At 37.7% G+C, this 12417-nt stretch overlaps 1 protein-coding gene across 8 annotated transcripts in view; it reads right to left on the reverse strand.

Moving 5' to 3' along the window:
- phkb (phosphorylase kinase, beta) overlaps positions 1–12417 on the reverse strand; it is a 167244-nt gene that overhangs the window by 21324 nt on the left and 133503 nt on the right. For 6 of the 8 annotated variants that reach the window (XM_069901672.1, XM_069901671.1, XM_069901667.1 and 3 more), the window contains one exon: positions 2663–2753. The exons of the other annotated variants lie outside the window; for them this stretch is intronic. In XM_069901672.1, the coding sequence (XP_069757773.1) occupies positions 2663–2753 (91 nt within the window). The remainder of the gene's footprint in view (positions 1–2662; positions 2754–12417) is intronic. 8 annotated transcript variants of the gene reach the window in all.

Genomic DNA, 12417 nt, shown 5'->3' on the forward strand with positions numbered 1-12417 from the left:
TCATCCAGAATGGTAAATACAATAGAAGCAGAAGCTGAGACTATAACATATAATCAAAAAGAAATAAATAAGAAACTATATAAATCAGAATTAGTAAGGAGATGAAAATGAGATGCAAGAATTTAAAAAACTGTTGAACTTCCTAAATGAGAAGAGAGAAAAAGATGCCCCTTTTACAAGGGAAGAAATAGAGAAAGCTCTGGCTTAATAATCCTCGGGGAAGATGGGTTCCTTACTGAGTTCTATAGACAATTTAGAGATTTATTGATGCCTCTTTTGATGGAGGTGTTAGACCAGGGAGTGGAGACCCAAACCCTCTTGGAAACTTTTTCAACTGTTACAATTACAGTGCTTCCAAAAAATGGTAGAGACCCTTTAAAAACTTCATCATACAGACCACTATCACTTCTGAATGCAGATTATAAAATTCTAGCAAAGGCACTTGCCAACAGAAAAATTAATACATCCAGATCAGGTAGGATTTGTTAAAGGAAGATGTTCTTCAAATAGTTCGGTAGATTATTCAATATAATACATATGGAAAATCAAGGTTGAATTCAAACATGACTATTTCTTTAGATGCAGAAAAGGCATTTGACTGACTAGAATGGCCTTTTTTATATAAAAGGTTTGAAAAAAATTTGGTGTAGGTAGAGCATTTATAAATTGGATAAAAACTCATGATAATGAGTCACAAGCTAAAATTTTAATTAATAACCAAATGTCATCTATTTTTCCCTTGAGTAGATCAAGTAGATCTACTAGCATTATTCATCCTAGCATTATTCTTCTTTGGCTTGGCTTCGCGGATGAAGATTTATGGAGGGGGTAAAAAAGTCCACGTCAGCTGCAGGCTCGTTTGTGGCTGACAAGTTATTATTTTCATAAATGTATATATCAAAACTTTCCATATATAGATATATATATAAAATTTTTCTTACAAAACACAACAACCCCTTTCTCTCCCACTCCCTTCACAGTATAAATCCGTACACTTTCAGGGCTTACAGTTGGGTTTTTTGAAAATGGTCTTAATTGGGGAGGTCGTGTGTTTTTATAATAGTAGCACCTTTTTTATTATATTTGGGCCCCTATGTAATCCAAACATGGTTAACATATTATAAATGCTTTTGCTGATGGATAACGCTTCTTAAAACATGGAAACCTAAGCCCTCCCAATTTATAGCCCCAAGTTAACTTTTCCAGTGCAATTCTTGGGTTTGTTATTTCATAGGAATTGTAATAATCTTAAGAAACTTCACTAGCACTATTCATCCTAGCTATTGAACCTCTGGTGGAGATTATAAGAAGAGATTCAGATATTAAGGTCTTCAAAGTTTAAAAAGAACACAAAATTAGTTTATTTACTGATGGTGTGCTATTTTATATGTCTGACCCAGCTGAATCATTGATGATTACAAACAATATTAGAGAAATATGGAAAAATATCAGGATATAAAATATATATGGATAAAACTGAGATAATGCCATTATAGAATTTTGATTATGAAAGATACCAAAAAGGTAGTAGATTTAAATGGAAGGAAAATGGAAATAATGACAGATAATAATTTACACAATATAAGCTAATTATACCCCTCTATTAGAAAAATATAGGAAAAGATTTTCAGAAATGGAAAGATCGTACAATAGTAGGAAAGGTAAATTGTATAAAAATGAAGGTAATGCCAAGACGACAGTATCTCTTTCAAAAGTCGACTATTGTACTAACCAAAAGTTTCTTTAGATTATTACAATTCCTATGAAATAACAAACCCAAGAATTGCACTGGAAAAGTTAACTTGGGGCTATAAATTGGGAGGGCTTAGATTTCCATGTTTTAAGAAGCGTTATCCATCAGCAAAAGCATTTATAATATGTCAACCATGTTTGGATTACATAGGGGCCCAAATATAATAAAAAAGGTGCTACTATTATAAAAACACACGACCTCCCCAATTAAGACCATTTTCAAAAAACCCAACTGTAAGCCCTGAAAGTGTACAGATTTATACTGTGAAGGGAGTGGGAGAGAAAGGGGTTGTTGTGTTTTGTAAGAAAAATTTTATATATATCTATATATGGAAAATTTTGATATATACATTTATGAAAATAATAATAAACCATTTTTTTTAAAAAATGTGCTGTAGATGTGAACATAGAACACCCTCATAAGTATAGCTGCACGTGTCACATTCTAACAATGGGTGACAAAAGCATTTCAGACCAAGTTTTTCCAGAGTGATCTGTTGGATAGAAAAAAATTACCAAGCTACAAAAGAAAAAAAAACACTAATCAGCACAAAGATACCTCATGCAGATGACTCTAAATTTTACTAGATAATATAAATGCAAGAGATATTTACCCCTTCAACAAATTTGGGCAACTCATCAAAAGCTAAGATGTTTTCGGACTGTGGAATATATTGGTTTCCTTTCTAATATTCAGGGAAAAGTTACTTATTTTTTTAGCAACACCAAGAAGAAATTGATTGTTACTTGCATGGTAAATAAAAATTATATATGGTCAAATTTGAAAATATTTGTTACTTTGTTGTCTTACCCATGACACAAACACCATAACATAATAATGTTCACATATTATGAATAACCAAATAAAAATTACATTAAAGTTAAACTGTTGAGTAAGGGGTACACTTACTTGTTTACCCTGAACTAAAACCCTAGTAATTGATGGAGCAAGGCTGTCCACTTGTTTACCTAAAACACTTGCTGTGAAGCGTACATTAGACCTGGTAAACAAAAAACATAATTCTACTAGATATTGGTTGAATAAAATAATTTACAGGCAAGTACCCTTACTTTTATTAAATGCAAATGTAATGAGACAATTAAAGACTCTCACAACCCGGAAACTTGTAAACAGCTGAATAAATAAAATTAAATATTGTTAACTCTACACCGCCAAGAGTAATTATGGCTACATTTTCATACACTGCATAAGCTGATGTCAGAGATCCAAATATGTGTAACCAGAGAGAACTATCACCCTGTGCAGTTTTGTTTGACCAATTGCTTCTGACTTTATTTTTATTCGTTTTAAATAATATAAATTTAAAAATTCAATGAAAGTCCATTAAGAAGTGTTATCTCTTCTTCTTTGGCTTAGCTTCGCGGACGAAGATTTATGGAGGGGTAATGTCCACGTCAGCTGCAGGCTCGTTTGTGGCTGACAAGTCCGATGCGGGACAGGCAGACAGAAGTGTTATACATGGCTATTAAACAAGTATATAAATAAAAAAAACACAACTATAAATCATAGTCCAGGTAGTATATTATATTAAAGCAAGAGAAAAAAAGAGAAAGAGGAAAAAAATTATAACCCTCTCTCTGACCACTGTTGTATGACGTTATATATACTTAGCATTGAAATAAAAGCAAAGGGAGAAAAAAAAGGAATTAAAAAAAAAATTTGACCTCAGTCAAATTATGTTGGAAAATTATAAAGTGTGAAAGTGAGTCATGAATGACCCCCACAACGTCTGAAATCTTATACCTGAATTATTAACAGAATATTGAATCTTTTTCATAGTCAGACAGGACATGAGTGGGAAGGGCAGTATTTAAGCAAAATCACACATCTTGCCAAAAGAGAAGGAAAGAGTACAATTCTTCTGATGATGTTATCACCTGAAGTTTATTTATTTTTGGACAAATCTCTTCCATTTTTTTTTAAACCAAGGACCATTAATCCTTCTACACCTCACGTTTCCATCAAGGCAGTCTTTCATTCTTCCTTGAAGGGAGGCCAATCCAGTCCCTATCCACTTTCACTCAAGGACCATTAATCCTTCTACACCTCACGTTTCCATCAAGGCAGTCTTTCATTCTTCCTTGAAGGGAGGCCAATCCAGTCCCTATCCACTTTCACTCAAGGACCATTAATCCTTCTACACCTCACGTTTCCATCAAGGCAGTCTTTCATTCTTCCTTGAAGGGAGGCCAATCCAGTCCCTATCCACTTTCACTCCTCTATGTTCTGATTAAGTGTCTTCTACTCAGAACATTAACTTTAAGTTTCTTTTTCACAGATACAGTCTGACCTATTGAGTTACCAGCACTTCGTTTTTATTTCACATTTTGCACATCTGCAGTTTATTGAGTTTCACCAGTATCATTCTACCCTGTCTGGATGAACATTGTTATCAAGAACATCACCACCTTTCATTATTCCACCAAAGAAAATGTGTCTGCTTTCCTGCATTAGGTGAAGTATTCCATTCTTATTCAGGTTTCCTCCCTCATCTCTTCTTGCACGTTGATAACTGTATCAATGCAATTTCTTGCCCTTTGCCATGCTTTGAGAATGTGATTAACTTGTACCTTCTCTCACCTTTAGATGGTAAATTTTGGATTGTATCCTTCTTTCCTTGATTCTCCAGACATGGAGACAGACTGATCATTTTCCCCCCCCATGTATGTGCAGGAGATGCATCTCGTGCTCAATTTCCTTCTACCTTGACATAATAGCGTGGACTAAGCACATTTATCAGGGGGAAAACACAACCGGCTGCAGGCACTGTGATTGTAGTAAAAACACCAAAATGCTGGATGAAAGTTATGTTGCCGACATTTCAGGCCTGAGAGGGGAAAAAAAAAAATCAGAAAAGGAGATGCATCAAACAATGGGGGAGGAATCCAGATCAACAAAAGGTGTTGTGGATGTGATGAGGGTCTAGGTAGAATTTATCATGTCTATGTGAAAGGAGACAGGCAATGGAGTGATGACGGGGAAGCAAGAGGGTGGGGGAATTTATTAAGAGTCAGAGAAGTCTATATTAAGACCATCTGGTTGGAGGGTCCCAGTTGGAAGATGAGGTGTTGTTCCTCTAATTTATGGGCAGTCTCAGTCTGGCAGTCTATGAGACCATGGACAGATATCTCAGCAAGGAAATGGGATGGAGAATTGAAATGGGTGGCCATTTGGTGATCCACACGGTGGACAGAGCCAAGGTGCTCAGCAAAGTGATCTCTCAGTCACTGTCTAGTCTCTCCGACGTAGAGGAGACCACAGCAAGGAAACAGGATGCAATAGATGACCCCTGCAGATTCACAGTGAAATGTTGAGAAGGACTGTTTGGGGCTGAATGGTGTCGAGGGAGGATGTGTGGGTGCTAGTGGAACATCTCATGCAGTCCCAGGTGTAGGTACCAAGGGGCTATTGGTGGGGAGGGAGGAGTGGACAAGGGAGTCACGGAGGGAGCAGTCCCTGCGGAAGGCGGAGAAGGGAGGAGAGGGGAATATGTGTCTAGTGGTGGGCTCACATAGTAGGTGGTGGAAATGGTGGTGGAGGAGGAGGATATGGAGGCTGGTGAGATGGTAGGTGAGGACGAGGAATCCTGTCCTTGTTGTGGGTGAAGATGAAGGGGGCCAGGGCAAATGTGCTACATCGATGACTACTTTGATGCTGCCTCATGTACCCATGATGAGCTCGACGACTTCATTCACTTTGCTGCCAACTTCCACTCTGACCTCAAATTCAATTGGTCCATTTTTAGCAACACTCTCCCTTTCCTTGATTTCTCTGTCTCCATCTCAGGAGACAACCTTCAGCAGACATCTTCTATAAACCCACCAACTCCCACACCTCTTCCAACCCTGTCCCCTGTAAGGATTCCATTCCCTTCTTTCAATTCCTCCATCTCATTTACCACTCCACTAGCATCTATATCCAACACATCCTTCTCCACTATTTCCACCATCTACCCCACCACTAGACATATAATCCCCTCTCCTCCCTTCTCTGCCTTCTGCAGGACCACTCCCTCCGTGACTCTCCAGTCCACTCCTCCCTCCCCACTAATCGTCCCCTTGGGACCTACCCCTGTGACTGCATGAGATGCTCCACTAGTGCCTACACCTCCTCCCCCAGCACAATTCAGCCACAAAAAGTCCTTCCAAGTGAAGCAACATTTCACTTGTGAATCTGCAGGGGTCATCTACTGCATTTGGTGTTCCCACTGGGGTCTCCTCTACATTGGAGAGACTGGACAGACTGGGAGATTGCTTTGTTGAGCACCTCAGCTCCGACTGGCACAATAGTGTAGATCTCCCAGTAGCCACCCATTTCAATTCTCCATTCTTTTCCTTGCCGACATGTCTATCCATGGTCTCATGCACTGTCAGACTGAGACTTCCCGTAAATTGGAGGACAACACCTCATCTTCCGATTGGGCACCCTCCAACTGGATGGCATTAATATCAACTTCTCTGGCTCTCGTTAAATTCCCACCCCCTTGCTTCCCCCCAGCAACTCTCCATTGCCTGTCTCCTTTCACACAGACATGACACATTCCACCTAGACCCTTATCACATCCACTTAATACCTTTGGATTCCTGTTTGAATTCTGAGACTTTCTGATATCTCCGGCTTCTGCCTTTTCTGATTTTTCCTTGAAGACAGGCTCAGGCCCGAAATGTCGGCCATATATTATTGTCTCCTATAGCTATTGAATAAACCAGCTGAATTCTCCCAGCATTTCGGTGTTTTCACATTTATCATGGGAAACAGCAATTTACTTTTTTGTATTTGCTACATGTAATTCTATTTGCTTCCAGAATGAGTAAAGAGAACAATATGACCTCCCTCTATTTGGTTTCTCACACAGTTTAATGAAGTTCAAAGCAAGCCCGAGATATTGCCCCTTATCTTTCCATTCACCTTCACATGCATCAGCGAGTTCAGCAAATTGTGTTAACTATCCTGCATACACTTCGACATCATTTGTCTTTAGTTTCTTAACTTGACAGAAACAGTTATCTTTTGTCCCTGTGATTTAATTTCCCATTTTCTACTATATGGAGCCTTTCCCATTTTTCTCCCCTTCCTTCTTTTACCTGTCTTTGTGTGTATGTACTTCCATAATTTTTCTCGGTTGTGATCAATTTAAAATGTTAGCAAATTTTCTTGAATCATACTGCTCTGATTTCCTAAACATTTCCACAACTTTCTGCCTTAATTTCAGGCATCTGTAATATTATGCTCTTGAATCAGACATCTATTGCAAGCATAACATTAAATATCAGTATATTTTGTTTTGTGAATCTTAAGTCAACACATTATTCCAAGGGATCTTCTGATTTAAAGTTATCCTTTCAGTTGGATATTCAACTCTGAATTGATTATTTTGCGCACAGAGGTTGGAAAGGATCTGAAAGGTGCTGCCTGAAGAGAGAGCAGAGGCTGGTACTCACTTAACATTTAAGCTGCTGCTAGAGAAGCACTTGAACTGCCAAGACAGGGATGACAACAGAACACATACAGGTAGATGGGATTAGTGTAGACAAGTACAAAGGGTAGCATGGATATGATGAGCCAAAGGGCCTGCTTGTGTCATATTACACTATGACAGGTCTCAGCTTCAATAATTATGGACAATATCAATCCCCACCACTTAGATTCATTGAGCAAGAAATTGATGTCAACAGAGATGCTGATTACACTGTTATTTATATTGAAAGCATACAACAATTCTGTCAAGAAACAGAAACTACCTAGAATGACCACATATACCTATCTACTAATCTGCATTAAGACACAATTTATTCATCTGATGCAATATCCGACAAACATTTCCACGAATATGTTCAGTTCATTGAATTTATACATGTACTGTCATAGTTAGATATCCAAATAGAAGCAAAACCATAATAATGCTCTGTAGTCAAATAAAAGGCTACCTGAAGTTTTAATTACCCCATTCGAAATTTCTACCAATCCAATATTTTGCCTTTCTTGCAAAAAATAAGTCTGACCCAGATTTTGAAGTACAGCTAACAATATTTCAATAAGGTAAAACGATACACAAGCCTGGTCTACCTGTTGTCAGAGAAACAGAATTTAAGAGCAAAAAAAAATACGCCCCAGGATCTTTGGCGATATACCGTATTTCCACTTAGATAATGTGCACACTCATATAGCACATGGAAAATCTTAAATGATGGGCATGTATTCTACATTTCAACTAACAAGAGCAATTGCATTTACTTGGGACAGGAGGCCATACACATTCCATAGTTCCACTATCTGCCACAGTTAATTTCCCATGAACTTCACCCTGAGGTGTCAATCGCTCATTATATAGATGATCTCCTCCTGCATAGTTCATCTGAGACTGTTATTCTCAGAGGCACTTGATATGTTAATCTCTTCCCTCAGGGGACAGATTTAGGCAATTTACATTGTTACGATGTAGTACGCTAGCCAAAATATCCTCTTTTTTTGGAATGCCATGGCACTCAGGCCAAAGAGATATTCCCAAGACTACCAAGATTGAAATTTTGAATTTTGCCATTTTGTGTGTACCCAATTCCCACGTTTGTCTGTAAATTGCACACTTGTTTCACTGCTGCTATTACTTACCCACGCTTGCTATAAATTGTGTGTATTGTTTACTGCCGGTGCGACTTTTCCACACCCGCTATAAGTTGTGCACGATTTAATTGCTGCTACTACTTTCCCATGCCTGCAGTAAATTATGCACATTGTTTCATTGCCGCTACTATCTTCCCATGCCCACTATAAATTATGCAGTTTAATGCCTGCTATAAATTGTGTGCATTCTTCTATTGCCACTACTATTTTCCACACTTGCTGTAAATTGTGCAAGATGTTTCAAAATGTAAAAAATTTCTTGTATAGCGCGCACGCATATAACGCATGGTGGGTTACCCGGTTTGTAAAAAGCGCATACAACACATGTGCTATATGCATAAAAATATGGTACTTGCATGTTGGAATCAAAAGTTATATATTCGGTCACTCAAATAGTTAATAAGAACATGGTAAGCCTTAATGTAACTTTGTGGCAAACCACTTACCAGCAAGTGAACTGGCTCCCAAAATGGCAGACGTGCTGTGGAAAATTGACCTGCATCCAACACAGGTATTTATCTGGGGCGATGACATCACTGATGATGTCACTTCCTGCCCATGTGACAGAAGCAGTGATGTAGATAAGCTAGATAAGCCAAGCATCCAAGCCTAGAGGTGTCAGTCTTGCACTAGATGCCACAGCATATACATCAACTTGACAATGTGTACAACAATTCCACCACATGCACTCCAATATCTATAGTAGCTCAGTACAACTTCAACTTAATATTCTTCATTCAATGTGGAACTCTTCATTTCCCATGCTCATCAAGTACCTATCTATCTCTGCCTTGATGTTTTTCAAGGATTCTACTTTCAGAGCTCCAAGAGGAAGACTGTTCCAAAGATCTCAATCTTGCAAGAAAATATTTGATCTCATCCGTCTTAACTGGGTACCTGTTATCTTTAAACAGTGACTCCTAGTGGAGACTTTCCCACAAAATGACAATCCCAATCCCATCAAACCGTTCAAGGTCTTACATGCTAAGTCACTTCTCCTTCTAATTTCTGGCACATTTAAATCTAGCCAATACAACCTTTCTTCATTTGTGAGTCCACTGCATATATTAGTCAAGTAGTAATTCAGCTGTGGTCTTGCCAGTGCCCTGTACAATTGAAGAATAGCCATGTTACTTTTATATTCAATTCTCCTGGTGACAATTGAGAAAAATGTGTTAATTTGCATTACTTGTGTACTAATCTTTAGTGGTCCAGTCCTTTTGCAACTCAGAGCTATGGAATCTCTTTTGATTTTGATAACACATTTCCTCATTGCATCCCCTTTCAAAATGGACAGTTTCACATTTTCCCCACATTCACTCCATTTGGAGAATCTTTGCCCTCTTGATTAACCCATGTTTGTCCTTCAAGTCATCTTCACAGCTTACTTTTCTACCTATCTTTGTGCCATTTAGCAACCTTGCAATGTTATTCAATGCACTCGTCTTTCTGGCTTGAGGGTAGTCTGCAATCAAGGTATAAACTTTACTCAAAATTACATTAGATTTCTCAAATTTTCATGCTAGTTTCCACAAAAAAGTTATTTGCATAATCACAAACGATGTCCTATGAACCAACATAATCTTGCAGTATTTTGGAGAACAATTTGAAAATACAATAGTTTATATTAAAATGTTTATTGATACATTCAAAATTCTTTTACTTTCATGCACCAATACACAGGATGTAATAATACACAACATTTGTCAACTTTTGCCTGCTGTAATGGCACACAGAGTGGTTTCTCAGCAGAGGTTTGCTCTCTTGTTTTGGAGCCCTGCACTGGGTTTACTGATCCCCTGGAATCTACAACCCCTCACAATCAGCTGCCAAGCATGGGCGCTGCCATCAAGGGCACAGTCCTCTGTAGATTCAACATGTGAAAAACAAAACACAACCTCCATAAAAGGCTGCTTAAAAATAAAGTCCGTATGGGACTATCAGTATTATTACCGGGCAGAGGAGCCCTGTATCCCTGCTCTCCCCTATTCTCACCAGTGGCAGTGTTGCCATTCCAGCAACTCCAGCAGTACTGACATTGTTCACTTTTGGACATTATTGAAGTCATTAAACTAATGAAGTTGTATTTAATATACTTGATAATGGTTTTTAAATCACAGAAAAAAAATAATTCAAATAAGATTTTTAAATATCTAAAAATAGGTAAAAAATGATTAATTGCATTAACATTTCGTTTTGCTACACATTTTAAAAGGTGGTTATTAACAGCCTTGCAGATGAAGTAAAGTCCACTTCAGAGCTCTCAACCTGACATAAGTAGCAGAAAATCATCATGGTCATCAATTTAATCTGGTGTTGTGGTCAAGGACAGCTTCTAGCACAAGCAATACACTGTAACTGAAACTTGATTTGCAGTGAATTTAAATTTTTCCTTAAAATTTTCTTGCTCTCTGTCTGGTTTGGGCAATTTTGAGAAATTACAGTGAAATTACTTGACCACCTAATGAAACTCTAATATGTCAAGATGTTGGATGTCTTCCCTTCTGAACCTGCAATTTTGTCAATGAGCTCAGCTGTATCACTGGGAACAGTATGCCTTCCACTCTATGCATAATCCCAATTTACAAGTACTGAACGTTTTTAAACAGGATTTCTTTTCACTAACTGGAAGGAGAAATATAGAACACTCTTACATGTGAATTGAGATTTTTCTGTTGAAAATGAGAAGCAGGAAGAAATTTTGAATTAGTTGTTGAAGGTTAAAAAGAAGCTAAGGCATAACAGCAGTTGGCTTGATAATTTGGTCCCATAAATCCCCTCTAGTAGTTAAAATTAGCTCATGACCCACATTTCACTGTAAGAAAACAGTACAATGCATAAACTGCTTGGCAACAACTACCATTAAAATCAAATCCTTTTTAATGTCTCCTCCCTTTCATCACTCAGTATTACTGTGGAATATGAACTTTATGAATAGGTATTATAAATATTTATAGGAAATTTGTGGGAAAGTTCAATTTAACCTCAAGCAATGCCTACATTTCCCTGATCTTTCTGTTCTACCGTCCTATTCATCCTAATTATGCAGAAAAGATTTTATGAATTTTTTTTGCATTTTTGAAGCTGTACCACAAGCCTACGATGCTTGGAACAGTTAATCATGTTCCATTGACAGACTAGTATGGAGTGGTTTCACAAACTACATGTTTGATACCCCTGCTCTAAGGAGAAGGAAACCCATAAATGGGAAGAAGTGAAAGCATGAAGAAAAAAAATCAATAATCCAGGATAACTAGAAAGGTTAAAATAGTGAATAAACAATCTTGTGTAAAGGCAAGGAGAAGTCTAAACTCATTGAATTATCACTGTATAGGATGAGGTTATTCAGCCCCCAGTTGATGAAGGTTGTTCCTAAAGCAACTTTATCATTCATTCTTGTCATTTCCCCAGAGCCAAGCAAATTATTTTTTTTGAAGGCACTTATTAATTACTTCTACCATCTTTATGTGCTTTGAGTTCCAGATCATAACATTTCTGTCAACATTATTTCCCCTCGCATCCCCTTTCTCTATTTTGCCCTCTGGTTCTTAAACTATTTACGAAGGGAAACTGCGACCTTCTATTTACCCGATCTAAACCAGTCACGATCTGTCAATTTACCCCTCAACTTTCTTTTCTCCAAACAGCACAATCTAAACATCTCTGATCCAAACGCAGTCAAAAAGATTACGAAAAGTCTTTCTGTTAGGTTATCAGAATTAGATGCAATACTCCAATGGAGGCCTTACCAGTGTTTTATACAATTTCAACATGTCTTGGCTTTTGTACTAAATCTTTGATTATGAATCATTTATTAACCATTTTACCAACATACTCTACCCCTACATATTATTTAGGTATATATACACCTAGGCCCATCTGTTCCCTTATACCCTGTGCAACTGTACATTTAAGCTATATTACTCCAATGTCTTAATCTTGCCACAGAATATCAATTCACACTGTCCATTCAGCCAATTCATCCACGTTTCCTTTCAATTCATTACCTGTCTCCTTCCTAT

Source organism: Narcine bancroftii, chromosome 10 (genome assembly GCF_036971445.1).
Source record: "Narcine bancroftii isolate sNarBan1 chromosome 10, sNarBan1.hap1, whole genome shotgun sequence".
In the NCBI taxonomy this organism is placed as follows: Eukaryota; Metazoa; Chordata; class Chondrichthyes; order Torpediniformes; family Narcinidae; genus Narcine; species Narcine bancroftii.